Source organism: Alligator mississippiensis, chromosome 10, assembly GCF_030867095.1.
Source record: "Alligator mississippiensis isolate rAllMis1 chromosome 10, rAllMis1, whole genome shotgun sequence".
Classification (NCBI taxonomy): domain Eukaryota; kingdom Metazoa; phylum Chordata; order Crocodylia; family Alligatoridae; genus Alligator; species Alligator mississippiensis.
The window spans coordinates 11,302,908-11,325,637 of record NC_081833.1 but is presented as its reverse complement, the minus strand read 5'-3'; the positions used below and the strand labels follow the sequence as shown (position 1 = coordinate 11,325,637).

General features: G+C 42.7%; 1 protein-coding gene across 2 annotated transcripts in view; it reads left to right on the top strand.

Moving 5' to 3' along the window:
- GALNT9 (polypeptide N-acetylgalactosaminyltransferase 9) overlaps positions 1-5,056 on the top strand; it is a 262,959-nt gene extending 257,903 nt beyond the window's left edge. For both annotated transcript variants that reach the window (XM_059713445.1, XM_014598425.3), the window contains exons 10-11: positions 3,828-3,995; positions 4,381-5,056. In XM_059713445.1, coding sequence (XP_059569428.1) covers positions 3,828-3,995; positions 4,381-4,527 — 315 coding nt within the window. In that variant the 3' untranslated portion in view covers positions 4,528-5,056. The remainder of the gene's footprint in view (positions 1-3,827; positions 3,996-4,380) is intronic.
- The last annotated feature ends 17,674 nt before the right edge of the window (positions 5,057-22,730 follow it).

The window sequence follows — 22,730 nt, the reverse complement described above, 5'->3', positions numbered from 1 at the left end:
GTAGGATAGGGGCGGGCAAAATGCGGCCTGTGGGTCAGATGCAGTCCCGCCAGGACCCCTAAAAATTTTAGAAAATTAATTATCCAGCCCGTGGGGGCCCCTGAAAATTTTAGAAAATTAATAGTTATCTGCCCCTGGCTGCCTGTCATGCGGCCCTCGATGGCTTGCCAAAACTCAGTAAGCGGCCCTCCACCCAAAATAATTGCCTGCACCAGCTGTAGGATCTATGAGAGATATGATGTTTTGGAGTCAATGGAGAGCTATTATCTCTTTTTGGTTATTTAAAATAGGCATGAGACTTGGACTTTAACCTCAGCAGCAGATTTGCAGGAACGAGTGGTAAAACTGTGCTTTTTATTACAGTTTCAAGCTGAGATCTCATATGTTAAGTTTCAGAATGGAGTGATGGGTTTTATGGCCATTGGAACTGATGGAAAACCTGAATTCATGATGATTAAATGAATGACAACCTATTTGTGACACTACTGTAAAGCACATCAGCTTCATCCAGAGAGATCTCTAAGCGCAGTGATCTGTCGCGTGGCTCCAGCCTTCCCTGTCATAGGTGCTTCTGGAGACTTATTTTGTGCGCCACATTTTAAGGCCTAAGCAGAAATGACATTACTTAGCAAGCTATCTGTAGGTGATGGGGCTGCCCTATAAATATTACAATCTGAAAACACATTGGTTCCTGTGATGTACAGCACGCAGAGATCTCGACCGTTGGGATTCCAGAGGAAATGGAATATTTTATCACCAAAAAACAGTTTATTTTAGTGTCTGCAGTGGCAAATTCTTGTCATTTAAACCAGCGAGTACATCATGCCCCACGGGAAATTGTCTTAAAGTGCAAAGCAGGTAGCTGATTATAAACACTGGACTGGGTTGCCTAGACAAGCTAACCAGCCTGCAGGAAGCAGTTTTTGATTATCAGGGAGGGCAAAGACTGCAGTGACACAAAGACACATGTTGCCATGTGGCTGTAATTCCCAACTCTGATTGCATCTCATTTTCACTCTCTGCTGAGTGTTCACAGGAAGTTGGAAGTGTAAATTATGTAGAAAATTTAAAGAATAAAAGGGGAGTCCAGATCCTTGCATGGAAGAAAAAACGTTCGCTTGTCTGAGCTGACAGTTCACTCATATTTTGAACTAGGTTTCCTGCTTTTGCTTCTTTTAAACATTCCCCAACTCTGCCAGAGTAAAAGAGAGGAAAAGGAGTCTTGATTTACCATGCACAGACAGTGCATTGACTGATGTCCCTCATTCATCTACAACCAGAATCCTCATGGGGTTATTTTACTGCTTTCTCTGATACAGGCTCCATCCCAACTCCTTGCTCCACATGGTTGCTCTGAACAAAAGTGGCAGGTGGTGGTAACGCTGAAAACATGTTCCGTCAAAAGACCACGAAACCGAACAGACACCGCTCTTTTGCCACTGGAAAGACATGATTATTCACAGGATAAGCCTGCAGTGGCTAATAGGAACGATGGGATAGATGTAGAAAACTAGGCTCTAATTGGAGCTTTTTTGTTTGGCTCCTAGTGATATTGCATGCACTGGTCAGGAAAATCCAGAAAGGGTCAAAGGTTCATGACTTTTCCTTCCATTTTTTAACAAGTAATTTCAGTTTCCTAATGGAAATAACAGGCAGTGAATTTCTGGGGCAGAAATTGCACTTCTGTAAGGGCTCAAGACTTCACCCGCAGCCTCCTGCTTCATAACATACATGAACCCCACAACAGTCTCCATTTTGTAATATCCTGAGGTCTAAATTTTCCTCTTGGTTAGCTCTAGAGTCAGGGGGGCCAAGTTTTGTTAAGCAGGATGAGATATCAGTATTTGGTCCCGTGGCATTAGTCCAGAATGGTACCGGTGCAACTGAGGACAGAATAGCATTTTTTCTGCTTAATCAATATTCAAAGCAGATATGCAAGGGGAAGCGCATTTTCTAGTGGTTAGGAAAGAAAACTGGAGACTCAGACACTCCTTCAAGCTTGCTGTAGGACCATAACACATTGGTTGACTTGTTTAGCACAGGTTCCCAATCTATAAAATGCAATTAAAAACTTAAGACTCATGTAAGGCAACTTACTTACCCACTCGGCACCTCAATTCGTCCAGCTACAAATGAACAGAAGGCTAGCTTTTTTTGGTGATGGATGTATTGAAGGAGAATGTTTTAAACTTACTTTGTATTGAACAGCTGGTTTATAACTCCATAAAAAAAATTAATAGCTCTTTCCACAATTTGTGAAATTTGAAGGGAAGCCACCACCATCCTGATGGTTAGCCCAGTCCTATCCGATGTATGATAATGCTTAGTCGCAAGCATGAGACCCCCACCTCTTGTTATCTTTGTATGTTTCCCCCAGGCAGATCTTAATGTAAGAAAATAAATTTTGACTTCCAGCAAGTGGAGGTTCCTAAAGATGATTTTTTTTTCCACCCCTCCTGCTACACAGTTTGTTCTGTGCTGGGCCCATTTACTGCAAACGGCTTCAGGCAAGCAAAATCATCATTTAAAAAAATTAGAAGAAAGGGTAAATTCTAAAGAGCATTGCGCTCCTACTGGAAATATTAATGTGAATGTATTATGTGCTGTGTGTGTTAAGCCATTAATGCCCGCATGCAGCGTGCTTAAATTTTTTATTTAAAAAAAAATAAAGACCCAAAAATAATGGATGTCATTTACTGAACCTTTAATTATAGCCAGTAGCATTTACCACATCGCTAAACTTCAGAACATTAAGGCCTCAAACAAAAGTAAAATATCAAAGACCAGATCTTTATTGTCAAAACCTGATGTTTATGTTAGCAAATTTGCTGTTATTTCCCTCGTGATTTTTTTTTTTTTTCTCTCTCTCTCATTTTTGGATACCTGACGTAGAAGTTACATTGGTGGGTTTTTTCAATGCCATTTATTTACAAAAACTAATTAGAGTCATTGCTATCAATAGCCTCTGACAGAGCTCTTAAGAACAAACTGCATGGCAAATTGACATTGTGTCCTTGTTAAATCAATTCCCACTGAGTGGATTCGAGAGTGGGCATGATTTACATATTGATTACTTCATTTTCTTGATTGCCCTTTTACAATGAAGTATTTTGAGGGTGGGGGAAGGAGAGAGAACAATATATCTTATGAGCAATCCAATGAAGTAATACATGTTTCAGTCCCTCTCTGCGTCAATGGTATGTGATGGAAAAGGACAGACCAAACAAGTAATAGCACCAAGATGCTTCTGGGCTTTTCAGTGACTCTGTTCCTGCTCCTGAGGCAGGACTGCATGGTGGGACAAGCGTGGCTTTAAAACACCTTCATGCTGCCATTATTCTGGGGCTATTCTGGGGCCTTACCCAGACTTGGGGCTCATTTCCTTTGTTGCTCGTGTCCCTGTAGAATTGGCATTTCTTAACTCAGTTCTTGAGTTGTCCAAAGTCATAAAAAGGTCAGGGATCTATCCCTGGGTCTTTGTGACCCACTGGGCTAGTGCAGTTGAGGAATGCCATTGTCCATAGCCAGTGGCACACAAGGGAATCATGTAACTAGCTTCAGGAGGTCCAGCTGCATTTGACTCCCCAACTGCTATGCCTTGGTACCAACTTATAGGTAGATTGACTTGGAGCAGCTCAAGTTCATGCTTCCACATCTGTAATAAGGAGCTTTAACAAGGCATCCTGTGTTCTCCAAAGTAGAGCCCCTGGAAAAACTGCAGCTGAAAATATAGAAGCGGGCATATAATTTTTCAGGAGTTGGTACTGGGAGCCCAGGAACAATGTTCATGTGCTTCAGAGTGTCTTTCCCTTTTCCCTCTTCTCCAGCTCGTTCGCTACAGCTCTGAAGGGCTCCTGCAGTTAGGGCCTCTGGGCTCCACCGCCTTTCTTCCAGACTCTAAATGTCTCATTGACGATGGGAAAGGCAGGACCCCTACGCTGAAGAAATGTGAAGACGTTTTGAGGGCTTCACAAAGACTCTGGGATTTTACACAGGTACAGAAGAGAACTCTAAAAGGTTTTTAGGTTACTATGAATTGCATAGGAGTCCCTGCTCTTGACGGCTGAGAATCTGTGCAGTTGTATGCCACTAAAAAAAAGGTGACTGTATTATGTGTTTGGAAAGTACATGAAGTGGGGAATGTCATAGCTCTCCAGCCAAGTGGGACGATACTTCACTTGTGCAAGCCCATACACACGTGTGCACACGCATGTTAGAACTGTCTGGATATTTCTCATTGAAAAGGTTTTCTGAGAGGAAATTTCACTTTTGCCAAGATGAAAATAGGTTGCGTTCAATAACATGCTTTTCGATAATGTTGGACTTTCCTGTTTCCACGTTCTCAACACTAATAGGATTTTTTTTCTTTCTTTAATTCAGAATGGCCCAATCATCAGCAGAGACACTGGACGGTGTCTTGAAGTGGAAATGTCAAAGGATGCCAACTTTGGGCTTAGACTCGTGGTACAAAGGTGCTCGGGGCAAAAGTGGATGATTAGAAACTGGATAAAACATGGTCGGCATTGACCACTGGAGCTGAGAAGTTGCCACCTCAACTTATTCATTGCTCTGTGTGCCATACCCTCCAAGGCGCTTTTGTTAAAGCAGACTACTGTGAGAAGGAGTTGACTCCCCAGAGTCGTGGACTATTAGGCACTGATTCACAAACAGATGCAGGTGCCCCGTCTCATATCTGTAGGTGCCCTTGAAAGCCTCAAGTGAACTTTGAGTTGATGTGGAAATTTGGGAATGATCAAAAGAGAACAGAGGAATGGGCTCCTTGCAGCTCCCCCAGAAGGATTAAGAGGCACCTGTGTGTGCGGCGAGTTCGAAGGGGAGATCCCCATCCTGTACTGCCTCATTGAAGAGAACCCTTTGATGAGTAGCTTTTTAGCTTTAAGTTATTGACTGGTGCACAACTTCTATGGTGAAAAATCATGTGCCTTTTCTACTGTACTTCCTATACAAGTTGACTGGGAAACCCCATCTTTTCAGCATGTCTGATTCATTGTACTAAAGAACAAAACCTGTAAATAAATAACACTACGAAATATAATATACTGTACATTTCAAAGGTGGTTACCTGGGAGTCTCTCTCTCTCTTCTAGCAAGAGCCAGTTCTGCATATGGTTACAAGAGGTTCCCAAACGTCAGACTGCTCAAAAGCAGCATCTTAGGGGGATACCTTCGTGCTAGGCACAGGTAAATGTCAAAAAGTTAACACAGCCCCATTCTCCATTTCATTGTCACCTTTGGGTCTTTCGACCGTCAAAGAAATCACAATACAGAACCCGCTCATTGATCTCTTTACAGGCAATTGAGGCGATATGGTTTGGCTGTATAGGATGTCCCCTTGGCCCATACTGTCTGAGAGCATTTACACTGTAAGATGCTAAGCCTGGAATATGCTGTGTGCAGACAGATGTACCTTTGTAACCACTAGGAGCATCATGGAAAGCAGCGGGACCTGTGGAGTACTCACCACTTCTGAAGTTAAGGCGGCTTGTTTAGGCACTTAATATGGATGCGGGGCCCTAAGGAAGCTTTGCATCCTCCCTATACAACATGGCAGAGTGTGGCATGCCACTGATCACAAGGACATGTTTACTGGCCTAACCAGGTCTCCCGAATAACTCACCCTGAGTGCTTTCCTGGCTTGAGAAAAGCCACAAATAATAAATAAATAACTAAATCATCCCCAGGTCCTCCTAGATTAGAACAAGAAAGGATCAGCAAACTTAAGAAGTAACCTTTTTATTAATGTGACACCTAATCCTTTTACTCTTGCTGACCTGTATAACATTTACTACCAGCAGTGTATTTGTAAGCCTCACTGCACAGTGTCTCCAGCAGATCACGCAGTGTTTCAATGTGGAGGGATGGGTCCATTGTCCAGAGGCTGCTGAAATCAGTGGAAAGATTGCTGTTGACTCCAGCCGGCTTTGGATCAGGCCTGCGGTTTACAGCCTGGTTTGCAACCCAGGGTTTGGTCCCACTGTAATGGTGCTGAGAGAAGCAGAGAATATCTGTTACGTTCACTGATGAATATTTTTTATAGCAAGTTAAATCAAAGTTGGCTGTGGGTTTGGGGTTTGTTTTTTTCCCAGTGGGGAAAATAGGTAATTACAGACACCATGGTACAGTGAATCTAGACTATCTGTTTATTAAAGAGCTTGTAGTTCCCATTTCAAGGCAAGTTGAGCAACGTAAAATGAAAGCAAAGAAATCTAATTTCTATCCAGGGCATTATGTGAAATAAAATGTAATTATTATATGTAATAAATCGTTAAAAGTAAACATGCAAATGCCATCAGTTCCTGTCAGCTCTTACCTGGAATCTAGAAAGAGCACTGGTATGCTTCATCTTCATTTTTTTTTTTCTTCAATTAAATGTATAGATGCATAACATGAAGTTAGTCGACTGGGAGGTTCTTATGACCAGGTACTGATGTCGTGTGTCACCTAGATGGGGATATGTATAAATATTTACCGTTCCAAGGGGTGAATTACAGATGAAGTGCAAGACACAAAAAACCACCACTCACCCTCTGTAATTATGGGCATTGGTTCAGGAGTTCAGAGTACAGGGCTTTGCAAAAGATTTCTGTGTGAAAGTGACTGTCAACTCTTCATATACAGTATTAGTAGAGGAGACCTGTGTAGGTGTTATTCTGTCATTTGCCCTGTCTGAGGTTTATCCTTTGAGCTATTTGATTTGGAAAAACAAGCAAAAGGAAAAAGAAAGTTTTCATTTTGGAGGTAAGTTATCGGGGAATAGAGTCACATCTCATTCACAAGTATTGTAAATCCATATATATATCCTTCCTGCTTCTCTGAAGCCAAATTATACTGTGTGTGAAGAGGGTGGGAAGCTGAGCGAATGGCTACATGTCTAATGAAGAGAAGGAGCAGATGAAGCAATTCTGCCAGTTTAGAAGGGGGACTTGTTGCTCTTCAGGTTGATCCGTTGTAAGTCTTTTGCAAGAAAGCTCTAGTCTGCAGTAAGTGGAAGCTAAACTGCAGTAATTTAGCAGCTGTCTCATTCCTGGGTTAAGAGCACAAGGGGAACGTCTAATTAGTGCAGGATGGGAGTGGACATATGAAACAGTTACCATCCATCAGCTGACCTACATTTTGGTAAATTTAGCAGCAAATCACTCCCTTCTCCCCTCTTTTAGATAGGTATATTTTTTCATCTGTCTATAGCCCCATTAATGTGTACTATGTATTACTTTAACTGTTAACTAGCCAAATATAGTACATCTGTCTGTCTTTTCTACTGTGATGGATCATAAATTTACATTTAGTCATGCATTTTGAACAGGACAGCAAGCCTTCCCAAGCCCTTTCAGGACTTGGATGAATAGAAGGAAGCAAAGCACAGGGAAGCTTGAAATAATGTGTCATTTCAAAGGATGTTGCATTGTAGGTTAGGAGCCTTGAGACTGAAAAGTCTAGATAGATTGTCCATTCCCCAAAAGGAGCTTCAGAAGAGGGAGACCTCCAAATTGTGCCATAGACCTAATGAATGGGAATATATTGCCCCCAACGTTCCTTTAGTGAAAGCATTCAAAGTCCAGTAGCAAAGTATTGAAATGTGATCACTCAGTCATCCTGAGGGTCAGACACAGCCAGCCTTCCATGTATGGAAATCAGTAGTAGTTTCATGTGTGGAGGAATTGCACAATAGGACCCAAAGCATAAAAGAGACGGCACAGAATTGATTGGAAATGACTGAGTTGGTGTTTCCTCCCTTGACGTCCAAATCAGATTAACATGTTTTCTGTGGAAGGATATCTTGTTCACTTCTATAAGATACTGGAAAATCTTTCCCATTGGGAAGCTTGTAAAAGCGAAAAGAACCCAAAGAGGGTCTGCTTGCATTTCCAGCTGTAAGAAGATGTTGGTTGTGCAAAATCTTAGATTCCCCAACAGAAGATCCATACTGTAGACAAATACCTGTGGTGATGTGGTGCACTGAGCCTTTTGCCATTAACTTCAAGAAAGCCAAGATGTCATGCCATACTTTCTGTATCTACAAGTTCCCCATGCCACTTATTCACTGCCAGCCTTGTTTTCTAGAGTACAGCCCTAACATTGAGAGGAAAGAAACACCCACATAGATGACCAGCCTCCAAAATGTTTTTGAAAAGGTTCAGAAATTATTCACATTAGGCCTGAGGTGAAAGAAAAATATTTGGGTATTTTTGTTGTGCTAAATGTGTCATCTAGTGGACATTCAAGTGAGAATTTCCATGCTTTCAGTTGACCAAGTTTTGAGCAAAATAATGAGCGACAGGATTGGCAGGGACATCAGTCACTTTCCCTGTGACCACAGGCAACCACGATGTGTAATTGCTTTCATAAACGTATCAAGCTCCATCTTAAAAATGAATGTGGTTGATTTTTGTCTCCAGTACTCCTATTGGGAGGCTATTCCAAAGCCTTGCTTCTCTGATGAAGAGAAATCTTCTTCTGTTTTCCAGGCTACATTTATTTATGTCTAGTTCATCACCATTTGTTCTTGGCCTCAATAGTTGTCCTTTAATTATGGTTTTATTCATTCCTGAAGCACTTGGTCCATCCATAGATGCCAACAGGGACCAGTAGAAACTGATTAAGTAGAAACTAATAAAGGAATAGGTGAATGTTTCTTACAGCAGCCACTGGAAACCTACTTTAATCTATATTTTTCCGGTCACAATATAGGTGTTCTGAAATGTGCCTAACAAAATTATAAGAAACCTTGACACAGCGTGGAATGTGTTCAGCCAAATGTAGGTAACTCATTGATCATTTTTATTCTAAAGTCCTTTGGTCCTCCAGGCTCCTGCCCAAAGCAGCACATATGCGGTCCCTCTTAACTGTCTGAACATCTCTCAACTTCCATGGATCCATGATATGTGAATTCTCCCATCTCCTGTCTTCATGTGATATGCCCTCCCCCCTCTTGGTCCCATGGCTCTTCCTGACCTCCATACATGGTCTACTATGCCAGGGGAGGGAGAAACAACATTTTCCAGTAAGAAGGAAAACGACATTTAAAAACTTGGACATTGCCTGCAGCCTGATGAGAATGAGGATAGCTGGCTGGCATGCTAGTGGTGTGCCACTGGGTTTTATGTTGCAGATCTCTAACATAACTATCACAAACCATTTAGACAAAAGAAAAAATCTTTCCTATGATACTGCTCTGCCAGGGTCTCAAGATCTTGCCTCCTTAACCCATTAGGCCATGGAGGTGGCCACCTCATCATTTTTAAACAGCTGGAACATTCTTTCTGAATGGCAACGGTTGTTTTATCTATCGATAGATTTATTTAGAGACTGGCTCATCACCTCACACTATCATTTGGTCTACATACAAAATTCAGAAGCAAAATACACTCGCTTGCCTAGGCTGTCCACTAAAAGCATTGTAGTGGCTAAGCCACCACCAGTAGCAATCAGCATCTGTACCCTAAATACATTCTCCCTTCAGCAGCGTGGGGAGAAAGGGAGCTGAACACAGCTTTCATGGGAAGCAAAGTTGCATTGAACCTCCCAGTACTACATGAATGCTTTAGGGAAACGACTGATGGAAAAGGTGCAACGTGGGCTTTGCACGGGGCATTGAAAGCCATTAGAGCACAAGAAAAGCCTCAGCTTGCCTGGTGATGAGCATTTCCAGTCTCATTGCAAACTCTACAAGCTTTTAGGCCCAAACCCTAAGTATCCTGCCATGTGCCCCAGAGCTTGATTTCTGAGTTCCAGTGCAAAACCCAGGTATGGCAATCCACTAACATCCATGAGATTGTTAATGGTCCAACTGATAACGATGATTGGTTGATTCATTTTTGTCTATGGAGTAGTGTCCAAGGCGCCCTCATCAGGATCATCCCAGCTCCAAGGAGCTTCAAACTCTTAAGACTGAGCTCCTCTCTACTGAAGTCGGTTACAAAATGCCCACTTGGTTTAAGGATGTGGGATGACGCGGCCCCGTTCCTTGCATGGCTTCAGGCAGAATAGCTAACAAGTAAATAAATATTTAAGACTTGATTTTCAGCAGTGCTTCAGCCCCTGCAGCAAACTTGACTCCAGTGTATGCTCCTGAGCTCATGCACTCTGACAATTAGGCCTTTGTTGTTAATTTAATACGGATAAATTTGCAGGTCCCAGGTGTTTAGAATATTTGTTCTCTTCTCATCAAGCCATTCTTTTGTGAAGATCCTTCATTGACGATTGTTCCCGCAGAGGAAACCTCCATTCGCCACGTAGCAAAGGGCATAATCTTCCTGACACGTGACAGCTAAAATTTCGGATGCTAAAGCCCCAGCTAATAGAGTTTAATGAAATAGCACCAACCCTAATCGTTTCTTTAGATTAATTACACAGCATGTAATTCCTCCAGTATATGGCATTCATTTGAAATGGCTCATTAATAGGCATAGCAAAGCAGATTATGGCCTGCTTTTGGTGCCATTGAATTGGGCTGTATCATGAATTTCAATAGAAGCCGGTTGGCAATAGGAGGTTTTGGGTAGAATACACAGAGTTTTATAAATGCAATACCCAGTTTTGTGTGTGTGTGTGTGTGTGTGTGTGTGTGCTGGAAAAAAAGGAAATGCAATTGTCAGGATTTATTCAGTAAAAACATCTCTAACAATGAATAAGGTCTGTTTATGACTTCTACTATTTTGATTACTTCTACTATTTTGATTACTACTATTACTTACTATTAAAAAATGCCTATCCCAGAGTCTGAGTACAGATAGGACTATAGCAAGTAGTCAGCATCAGCACTCTACAGGGGTCATGTCTTCATATGCTGCTAGAACTGTATGCCTTCATATTAGTCTTGATATTATGGCCTCTCTGGAGCAAGTGACATTGTACTATATTGTGTTTTCACAAGGAAGCCTTCAGACAGTAAGTATCTCCTCCTTGTAAGTCCTGTTACTGACTCATTGATATCGAAGACTTTTTTTCCATTGATAATCACTGGAAGGAGCATAACTACACAATGCACAGAAAGTATAGTAAATGGCACCGTGATGTAACAAAATGCATGAATCCTGAATTTATAGCCCTTATATTTTAGTGAGAAAACTCACAAGTGATTACTGGAACACATTCCTGTCTATCGGGAAATGGAGTCTGTGAAGTTCATGAACTGAAGGAAACTCAGACAGCAAATGCTACAACTATATAACCCATAACTCTCCATAAATTTGGTGTAAAGCTTATTAACATTTACATCACCTAAAAATATTCTGAGAAGTGTAATGTATTGGCTACAACTTGTAGATGAGCTGACACCCATTTTAAAATGGTAATTGTTGAAATAATGCCTTGGCCTTATAAAAGAATGTGACCTTTGAGCCACATGAAGCTTTTAGCTGTGGCTATACAATACTCCCAACTTCAGTGGCATTATGAAAGAGAGCTTGACAATGCCCTCTCCCTCCAAATGCATGACCACTGATTTAAGATGTGGCTTCATGAATTTCATCAGCTTACAGTACTAAACAGCTAACAGTACAAAATGATAGCCAGTGCTTTCCTCGTTAGTTCTTAAGTAAAGGCCATATGTTTTCAATCTCCCCAAAACATTTACTTATCATATATCCTAATACAGGCCAATCTGAGTATGAAAAAAAGGGAATCTCTGTCTGAAGACATTTCTTCAAAGACACGTAGAAGCACCAAATTACTTCTCATAGGATTGCATTTTCTCATGTCCAATAGTGAGTATTACTGAATTCTGAACTATTTGTAATAATAACTTTGATTTCAGAAAACAAAAATGAATGTGATGACTCCAAGGCAAGCTGTGGTTTTCAAATCATTTGCCATCTGTTTGTCACGTTGTTAAGTCAATTTGTATTTACACCTGAAGAGTTAATGTTGACTATGCATTTTACCGATGACATGAACTGGCATGCATTCTTGGCTATTGTACCTTTTGAAACCTTCTAATAAAATGCACCATTGGCAAAAAAGAAAAGAAAAGAAAAAGAAAAGTATGAGTCTTTATAAAAGGCATATTCAATTGAGTAAGTTCTAAAAGCTATACAGCCCATTTCTGAGAATGCACTATATAATTCATCCAGATCCCCAGCTGGCTGATGTGGGGAAAATGCCACTGAAGTCAAGGGAGCTATGCCAATTTTACATCACCTGGGTATTTGGCTCTTTGCAGTATACTTTCAAATCAGTGCTTGTGATGCTGCAGTTCATGATGACCAATAGTATAAGTAAGGGGGGGCAAGTGAGACAAATGTGGGGGTGCTTGAGGTTCTGGGTGCAGGAAGCAGGGGCAAGAGGGGGCTGAAGGCACTAGCCGACATCATTGCAGAGCCACTGGCAGGAATATTCGAACGCTTGTGGCGCATGGGCCAAGTCCCGGAGGATTGGAAAAGGGCTAACGTGGTCCCCATTTTCAAGAAGGGGAGGAAGGAGGACCTGGGCAACTATAGGCCAGTCAGTCTCACCTCCATCCTTGGTAAAGTCTTTGAAAAAATTATCAAGGCTCACACTTGTGAGAGCCCAGCAGGGCAAATTATGCTGAGGGGAAACCAGCACGGGTTTGTGGCGGGCAGATCGTGCCTGACCAATCTAGTCTCTTTCTATGACCAGGTTATGAAACGCCTGGACACAGGAGGAGGGGTGGATGTCGTATACTTAGACTTCAGGAAGGCCTTCGATACGGTATCCCACCCCATACTGGTGAACAAGTTAAGAGGCTGTGATGTGGATGACTACACAGTCCGGTGGGTGGCGAATTGGCTAGAGGGTCGCACCCAAAGAGTCGTGGTGGATGGGTCAGTCTCGACCTGGAAGGGTGTGGGCAGTGGGGTCCCGCAGGGCTCGGTCCTTGGACCGATACTCTTTAATATCTTCATCAGTGACTTGGACGAGGGAGTCAAATGTACTCTGTCCAAGTTTGCAGATGACACAAAGCTATGGGGAGAAGTGGACACGCCGGAGGGCAGGGAACAGCTGCAGGCAGACCTGGACAGGTTGGACAAGTGGGCAGAAAACAACAGGATGCAGTTCAACAAGGAGAAATGCAAAGTGCTGCACCTAGGGAGGAAAAATGTCCAGCACACCTACAGCCTAGGGAATGACCTGCTGGGTGGCACAGAGGTGGAAAGGGATCTTGGAGTCCTAGTGGACTCCAAGATGAACATGAGCCGGCAGTGTGACGAAGCCATCAGAAAAGCCAATGGCACTTTATTGTGCATCAGCAGATGCATGACGAATAGGTCCAGGGAGGTGATACTTCCCCTCTATAGGGTGCTGGTCAGACCGCAGTTGGAGTACTGCGTGCAATTCTGGGCGCCACACTTCAAGAAGGATGCGGATAACCTGGAGAGGGTCCAGAGAAGGGCCACTCGTATGGTCAAGGGCCTGCAGACCAAGCCCTACGAGGAGAGACTAGAGAAACTGGACCTTTTCAGCCTCCGCAAGAGAAGGTTGAGAGGCGAACTTGTGGCTGCCTATAAGTTCATCACGGGGACATAGAAGGGAATTGGTGAGTATTTATTCACCAAGGCGCCCCCGGGGGTTACTAGAAATAATGGCCACAAGCTAGCAGAGAGCAGATTTAGATTGGACATTAGGAAGAACTTCTTCACAGTTCGAGTGGCCAAGGTCTGGAACGGGCTCCCAAGGGAGGTGGTGCTCTCCCCTACCCTGGGGGTCTTCAAGAGGAGGTTAGATAGGCATCTAGCTGGGGTCATCTAGACCCAGCACTCTTTCCTGCTTATGCAGGGGGTCGGACTCGATGATCTATTGAGATCCCTTCCGACCCTAACATCTATGAATCTATGAATCCTCCCCCCCAAAATCACTGTTGTAATGTAGCCAACAATTGGGGGATTAATGCCACCAGGTGTAGAGACTCTCTTGTGTCCCTGCAGACATTTTCCTGACCACCAAATTCTGTGTTTTGCAATGCCACTCAGGACAGGGATCAGCAGTGGTTGCAGCAGGGACGTGTGAAAGGGTTCATACACCCAACTGCTGGCCATACCAACCCTTCCCCACTACAACAGTAGCTATTCCCTGCTGGCCCAGAACACAAAACCTATCTGCTATGCCTCTGATGATGACACTGTGACTGGTAGACCTTGAGGAATACGTATCTTGAAAGTCCAGTTTCAAGTACAGTAATATGCTTGCACAGCACTTACAATGATGATCTATATAGCAATACTAGCTAAGGTCTTGGGAATCCTTTTGGGACTTGAATTTACTTTTTAGGCATCAGTCAAAACTTATCATGTAAAAATAAATCTCTCTCCATCAAGGATTCCTTACTATGCAATCAATGTTCCTGGAATTGGTGAACTCTAGGGGAAAATGTGCAATTAAATCACAAAACAGCACAAGAGCCTATTGCTGAAAATTGCTCATTTTTCTAGGAGATGTGGGTTGAAGGTAATGCATTGTTTTAATGCAAATGCACGGGGATACAATTGATCTCTTGTCAACTTATGCAATTGTTCCAAATGAAACTCACCCAAAACAAAGCCTTGAAAAGTATATATATTTTTCTCACTGCATAGTTAATATAAAGGGCCAAGTAGTGAATGATTAGGCCTACATCACAAGCTGCAATACCTTGACTCTGGGCAAGCCCCTCAGATGGAGTCAGCATAGCTAGTTAAAGGCAAATGTAAAGCCACCTTATAGGTCATACATGCTGGCCATCCACAGTGAGTACCCCTAACCTGTCTCCAGTCCATCATGACCCCAGAAACCCTGCTGAACTGCAGAGTCTGAGGTTAGGCCTGGTCAGAGACTGCCTCTCCCTTTAGCCTGTTTGGAATAGAAAAAAATCCACCCCTTCTGTACCCCATGGTGCTTCCAGTCTCAACTGCCCACAATTAAATCCAGGCACAGACGAGGCAAAGATGAATCCGTTTCTAGACTGAAGGACTCTGCTTGAGGAATAAGCACAATGTGTGCAGGTATGTCAAAGGCTACAAGATAATAGGTACATGGAGTAGAGCACTTCATATGTCTTGGGCTGATGGAGGGCAACCCTTATGGGCAGCTCTTGGCATCAGTGTGGACCTACCCACATTTCTATTAAAGTCAATAGACATACATTAGTGAAGATACAGTTTGTACCATCTGAGGATCTGCTTTGGGTAGTTATTTCTGTCTGATGCCAGGAGGTTGCAAAATGCTACCAATCCACTCCAGTAGTGTTTTTACCTGCCTCATAAATACGGTAAGCCAATACACTAAATGGAAACCTGAAGTGACTCAAGCCATTCATTATAATGAAGCAGATAATCAGCATTATGAAACTCAGTCAGCTTCTTGTATTACTAATTGGTATGCAACACACAATCAGTATTTACCACATGAATTCTGGATCTGGATAGAGCAGCTGGGAAAACATCCGATAACTTGAAAAGGTCGTTCTGCTATAGCTACAAGAGAGTTTCCCTCCACCCCCACACAACCCAAAGGGGCCTGTGCCTGCTGTCTTTACTCAGGAAAAACCCCTGTTTGCTTTAATAGTCATTTTGCTGGAGTGTGGACTGTAGGATCAGAGTCAGTAAATTTATTTAGCTTTTATGTTCACTTGAACCCGGCAGTGTAGCAGCTCCTGTTTTCTTTGTGCCCAGTATTAAATGTATTGGGTATACAGACATTTCATTGTACATCCACACTGATGAGATAATGTGGACAAGGCTGCTGTGCAACTACCCATGATATCTATGGGCTCAATTTCCAGTTGCTGTCAATCTAGCATCTCTCAGTAGCAAACAAAAATTCATTTTTAAGAGATGTCTCTTAGCCTCTTTTGAATGACTCTGCTAGAGATTACACCCATCAGCGCTTCAAACACTTTGGTCAGCAATTCTGAATTACAAGGCACTCCATTTTATGGCTGTTCAGATGCTTCATTGTGAATACTGTATGTAATGAATGTAGCCCTAACATTTTTGATCAGTGAATGTCACAAATCAGTTGTGATTAATGCCTGTGTGTGATGATCATTTGTAAATGTGCACCATGCGGGTTGAATTTCAGGCTTTATCTAGCTTGTTAACTATTATGCTGCTCACAATGCCCAATTGGTCATCTGTGTCAGATGATCCTGTTTTCACCTCCTGATTGGAAAGCTGAATTTTTTTTAAGATGGGAGACTACGTAACAAAGCATTTTTTCGATTCTGAGCACTGATTTGAAGAAACTTTTATGCTAATGTCTGCAAAACTTTCAGGATTTGCAAACATGCTTATGGCTTTACTACAAGACCCAAAACTATCAAAGGGTCTAAGAATCAGCAGCGCAAACTCAACACCTTCATGGGGCAGGGAGTATGAATGATGATTATTATTATTAATTAGCCTAGTTTTAGCAATTAGTCATGTTTTTCTTACTTTCACTTTAGGCTCGTTCTGCCTCTAGATACCTTTGTATTGCTTTTATTATAACTGTGTAAGATGATTTATTTTCAGACAGGTTAATAGTGCGGATGACCTGTACTTTGTGAAAGAGTCTGTGTTGGAACAGGGAGCTTTTCTAATTAACAAAAAAATCATATGGCATTCTACAGTGCCTCTTTGCAAAAGTAAGGTCACTAAAATAAAGTGACATTCATTAAGCCGTAAGTACTCATTATAACAGTCCATTATCTGCCTCAGAAAAAGATTCCTGGAGCAGAGAAACTTCACTGTAGACCTTTTGTTACAGATAAAGGACGGCTACAGCATGAGCAAAATAGGGCCTTGCTGGTATTAAGCATGGGAAGATGCATTTCAGTAGTGCGATTTGAAAATATCTTTGTGGCTCTGGAAGTGGGAATATGGGGGGGAAGAACGGTGGCACTAATGTACTTTAGGAAAGTACAAGTGGAATTTGACATCCTTATGGCACAGCTCTGTGGCTGCATTATTGCTGAGCTTTGGATTTCTTATAGCTGAGATAAAGAGCGCCAATGCCACCGTTAAAATGATGTCTTTCATTGCCTGTTCTATCAGGAGTTACTTTGAAGTGTCAGTCTCTTTTCCATCGTGACAGCATTCAATCTGCAAAAAAAAAAAAAAAAATTAATTAAATAAAAAAAATGTAGAAGTCCTTGTGGGGCAGCTTGTTGCCATTTTAATTACCAGAGGGTAGAGATGTCAATGAGTGCATCTCTCACCCAGCTCATTAACTGAGTTACCACGCTCCCTGCCTCACCATGTGTGAATATGACCCTGCGGGAAGTTCTTTATGGATCCTAAGAGGAGAGGAGGGGGGCTGGTCTGACGGGGAATGTTTCACCCAGAGAGGGTGAATCTATGCATGGATGCTTTCATGATCTGGCCCTAGAGTCTTTAAAAGATTCATTGAATGTTGGTAGATAAGGAAGGGATTCAGAAAGGGTTTTGCCGCATTTATACTTTGTCATAGCAAAATCCTCCTTGTCTATTAACAGAGCTCCAACAAACATATGGTTGATCCTGTGGCGTTTTAACAGCGAGGTAGCTGCCAAAAGCTATTGAAAATATCGGTGTGCTTTATGTGTGAAGCCTGTGCCGCCCGGTACAGAAAACAGTGCCTCCTATCAACAAAGAGAAGAAAATGAAGCTGCTAATTAAATTGGCATAAGCAGGTCAATGGAGAAACGGCTGTTTTCGTTATTGGGTGAAAGTTTGTAGTTTTAAAAAATCATTAGGAAGACTACTGTTTATTTGGACTCACAAGGGCAGCATGCTGTGGGAGAAAGGGATGTTCCCCAGATCAGTCGCACTAAACTGGGGAAAAACTGAGGAACGGGGACCTTCAGATGTATCTGTAAAGGCTGTGACCGCTGCATGGAGGATTGGTGCGGGTTGCTGTTCCTGTCCCTGCTAGAAGGCTGGTTATTGTAACCCATGTGCTGATCCAAATCATGGAGTGAGCCATTTTCAAGGGACCCAGAATAGGCCCAGCTAAAGAAATCCCAAGTGCCTGGACTCAGCCAGCAGGACAACTATGAGTTGCTGAGAGATTGTGAGATCCTAACCACACTGTGATCCTCTGTGACCTGACGCCCTTGTCGGGGGCCTGGAAGAACGCAGGTCTGTAAACTGTCTGGTGGGAAGCTTGATGGGCTCCAGTTTTATGTATCAAAGCATGGGATGAAAGGGATTGCTTAGATCTGTGGGTGACATGATATGGTTAAGATATTCTTGGAAGAACTTGCAAAAGCACCAAAGTGATTTGTGAGCCTAATCTTATTGTGAAAAGTGATTTAGGGATTTAGGAGCCCATGTCTCATTGATTTTTTTTTTTCACTGAAACTAAGTCTCCTAAGTAAGTAAAATGCTCCTGGAAATGGAAACTAGGCTCCTTAGTCACCTGTATGTGTTTTGGAATTATCCTGTTCTCTGGAAATATGATTTCTGGATGCCACTGCTCTGATTTGGGGGGGTTGGGGAAGTGCAATCACACTGCAAGCAGTAGCTACCTCGGGTGCAAATAGCAACATAGCACAGTATGTGCTTAGGGTCAGAGCATGTATCCAGCTTCTAGGTGGGTCTTACAGCCTGTGCTGAGTTTGGGGCTATGCCAGCTGCACTGCCAGCAGTACCCAAGTTGGGTATTTTTTAAAGCTAGCTTGGGCATGTCTTCATTATAATGAATACCCTACACTGCTTAAAGAGTAATCTGGATTGATTTTTATTGCTGTATGAGGAGGCCATTTGTACAGAATGCTCCCCCCTCCCCCCAATCCCTTTCCCAACCCCATGTGTTCTCCTATTACCTACTTTTCTTGTTCATAAAAAAAAAAAAAAAAAAAAAGTTTGAAGACCTCTTTTAAGCCAGGAAGCAGAGAGGGGGATAGGGTTGGGGGGGGGGTCTATTTCTCTGCCTTACACCACTAGCAGAAAAGGTGCAAATGGTTTCTATCTCAGTAGCCTGCTTTGTGATTTTGACCTTTGATCCAAAGTTGATGACTTTTTTTTTTTTTCAATTTGAAGCAGTTGCAGAGCTTCCCTATTTCAGGGCAGGGAGTTCCCAATGCTCCTCTGTGCTCAGTGCAGGGGGGACTCCAGAGCTGTTGAGGTTACATAAATCCTTATACAATGCGCTGCTGCACTGCCCTGAAGGAATACCTGACCTAGCTCAGGGACCAGAAGCAGGCTTCTAGTTTCTGCATTTCTGCAGTGCTTTGTCCTTAGCTCTGCTTAGAAATAGTGTATGTTAGCTCATCTGGAAAGCCATACTGATGCAGCCACATTGCTTCTGGAACTTGACCTGACTTATTCAGCACTGGCTCAGTGTTTAGCACTAGCTCTGTAAAGCAGTTTGTTCTGCCATGTAGCTATACCCAGCTATTCCCAGTGTCATTTAAAGTAGCCTCAGGGTTATTTAAGTTTATATTTTCTTTCACATAGCCTGTCTGGAAATGAAGAGGAATAACCTGATATATATGCAGCGCTGGGGACATAGAGCAGTACCAGCCCAGAGCTCTCCATTCCAGCCAGACAGCCTCCCAGTAGAGGGGCGTCTTTTGGTCCCCTTTATGCTGCCAGAGCTCTGTCAAGGAGCTGCGGGTCAGGACCCCAGTCTTCCACATACTAATGTTGCATCCTACAAAGATGAAGGTTTCTTCCTCTTCCCTCTTCACTTCTTGATGTTTGCTGCAGAGGGAGCTTAGCATGCAAGTCCTTTTGTTTTATTCACTTTCAGCCTGCTCTCACTAATACTTCTGAGATGTATTTTTCATACGACCTTCTGGTACGTTAAGTTTAGAGAAACTCGTACCCGTGGACCCTAAAAAGCTAGGTGTCTGTACTCCCATCCTGTCTGCTTGCTTCTGATAACAGGATGGATGGGGACATGCAGTTTTCCCCTTAAGGAGACAAGGGCATGCTTCTTGTCTTAAGCTATTCATTGCAGTCTTCTGAGCTGAAAATGGGGTGGGGGTTGGAGTATGATCCCTTCGCAATCAAAAAAAAGGGTTGGAGAAGGAGATTTGCCTAGAGAGCCTGGTTAAAGATAAACATGCTAATTATACATAATATACCCACACACCAATTTTAGCTCAATTGATGTCGTTTGAGCCTAACTTGACAAGGCCTAACTTGATTTTTCTCAGCAGTGTGAGTATTAGTGATTTTTTTATAAAAAGAAGCAATGGTTTTGATGGAAATCATTCTGGTCTGCCAGCCTTCCCTAGTCCTTCTGCTTAGTGTCCTTAAAATAGACACTTAACTCTGTGTGCTAAACGATGCTAAATAACTGCTCTATGTGCTAATCAAGTAACCGGTCCCACAACAAGATTGGCATTTGCTTCCATTGGGTTTGATTAGTGTCCTCAGTGGAGGCGATGCTGTTCCTCTCAGTAGAAAGGATCTGGTTGTGATACCAGACCACTTTGCGCTCCTCTGTCCCCTCAGTCATGTTATTTCTGACTCTTGTGACATTTGGAGGGGGAAAGCAAAGCCCTTCTGAACAAAGCAGAAGACAAATAATGAAACTAGAAACTATGAAATAATGGAATCCTTGGACTTGATTCCTTCTTTTTTTGACATGTATTGAGAAACAAAGGCTATTTTTTTTTCACATGTCTCCATCAGTTGGTTGCTTTTTTGTTGTTTTTTGCTTTTTTTTTTTGTAGGGCTTTGCCCACTTACGTCCCCAGAAAACTCGTCCCCACTGCTGTGGGGAAAAAATGCCTGATGATTAGGAGAGCAAGGCTCCTGGTTCGTTTGCTTATGTGAGGGCTGGGGACGTCATGCTTAGTCTGAAGTTCACTGTGCTTAAGCTCACGGGGAACAACAGGCATCAGGAACACTTGATGATATACGGTCCCGGGCAACTTGACAACATTGTGGGGTTTTTGGGGAGGTGTTTTTTGCAAGCACCAGACTCGCACACTATTGAAGTGATATGTACAGTATCCAGTTCATAATAGTTATATGTAAAATGCACCTTCCGTGTGGGAAGAACAAAAGCAGCATGATTTGATGCCTCTCTCAATACCAGCAAAGTGCTTACATGACCCAGGTATTAAAGAATTGTAGGATCAAAATAGGGCTAGAAGAGACCTCACAAGGTCATCTAGTCCAGCCCCTTGCTCAAGGCAGGATCATCCCTGACTAAACCATCCCACCCAAGTGTCTGTCCAACCTGCCTTTGAGAGTTTCCAAGCTTGGAGAAGCCATGACTTCTTTAGGTCGCCTGTTCCAATGCCTGGCCACTCTCATAGTCAGAAAGTCCCTCCTAATCTCCCACCTAAATTCTCCTTGCTGCAGTTTGAGGTCATTGCTCCTTGTCCTGTCCCCAACAGCCATAGTTGTAGTATCTGGGCACCTCCCTAACACGGTTTCATCCTTGTAGCATCTTTGTTTTCTCTCTGCTCTACAGCAGGAGAACAGAGTTACAGGGAGAATAAGTGACTCGCCTAAAGTCACAGAGGAAGCTTATGGCAGAGTTGGGACCTGCATGCTGGTCTTGCGATCTTGGGCTCCCGCACAAAGTGCCTCTTCATACAAAAGTGGATGACTGTGTTTTGGCTTGCTGGGTTTGGAGCTCAGCAGCTACAGATCTATTTCCTCCATTATTCAAATATAATTGAATCAGCGGCTGACTCAAGACATCATGGGTGAGTATATGCCCCTCAGGCTTTTGCTTAAGCATAGCACTAACTTCTCTCTGGCTTCCAGCAAAGCCAGTCCATGTTTGCAGACTGCATTTATTTTGGTTCCTTCCTTTATTGATGTTGTTGCTCTCTTTTGAGTAGCACATTATCAAATCCCGTCAAATCCTCCTCCATAGAGAAGCACCATCTAGGGAGAATGGTTTTTGAGGAGCAGCTTCAGTTTTTATAATGAGGTGGAAGTCAGCAGATGCTTCTTTGGATGTTGGTACTAAATCAGTTTTTACGATTCTATTTCTGGCATCATTACTCCAGATTTCCAGTCCTGCTTTTCACCATCCACAGCACTTCTCTCCTCTGCAATAAATTCAGATCACATTCTTTATATCCAACCCTCTGATTTGAATTGCTCAAGATAACAACCGCACAAGGAAAGCAGATTAGCATTGGAATTTATCAAATAATAATAATAATAATAATTAGAAAATGAATCCAAAAGCCTTAAATGAGTTTCAGGGCTAGCTACTCACCCCCGTGTCTCTTAAAAAAAAAAAAAATCAACACACTGAAGTTCTGCCGAGTGTCCCACACCCAATCTTATAAAGAGGCCAAAAAGTGTGTATCTTCCTATGACTGACAGATTTCTCACATAGAGTACAGGGGCTCTGGGAGATGAGGGGCAGGGTTTCTAGTTGCTCCAACAACATGCACATAGGGTTGGGAGGCACAAATGGTGCCATCGTGCAAGAGATGCATCTATGAGTGCAAAAGTTACAGGCAAATTCTAGTTTCCCTTTTATATGTGCCATCCCCATCCCTTTCACTGCAGGTTATGCGAGCATAAAAGGAAAATTTACAATGGACATCAGGTGTTAACTAATTCACCAAAGGGATTAGCTGATGAAACAGACTATCAAGGGATAAGGTAAATTGCCCGTCCCTTGCAATCTTTGAATCAAGATCAGGTTTCTTCCTAACGCATATGCTCCAATTGGGCCTCAAGCTGTTGGGTTAGAGTTACAGGATTCACTGGGTAAAAATCAATGGCTTGAATTTATGCAGGAGGTTAGAGCTCATGTTCATAACAGTCCCTTCCAGCCTTAAAGCCTATGAACTGAGATGAGTATGGTATAAAAAGCTAACGAGACTG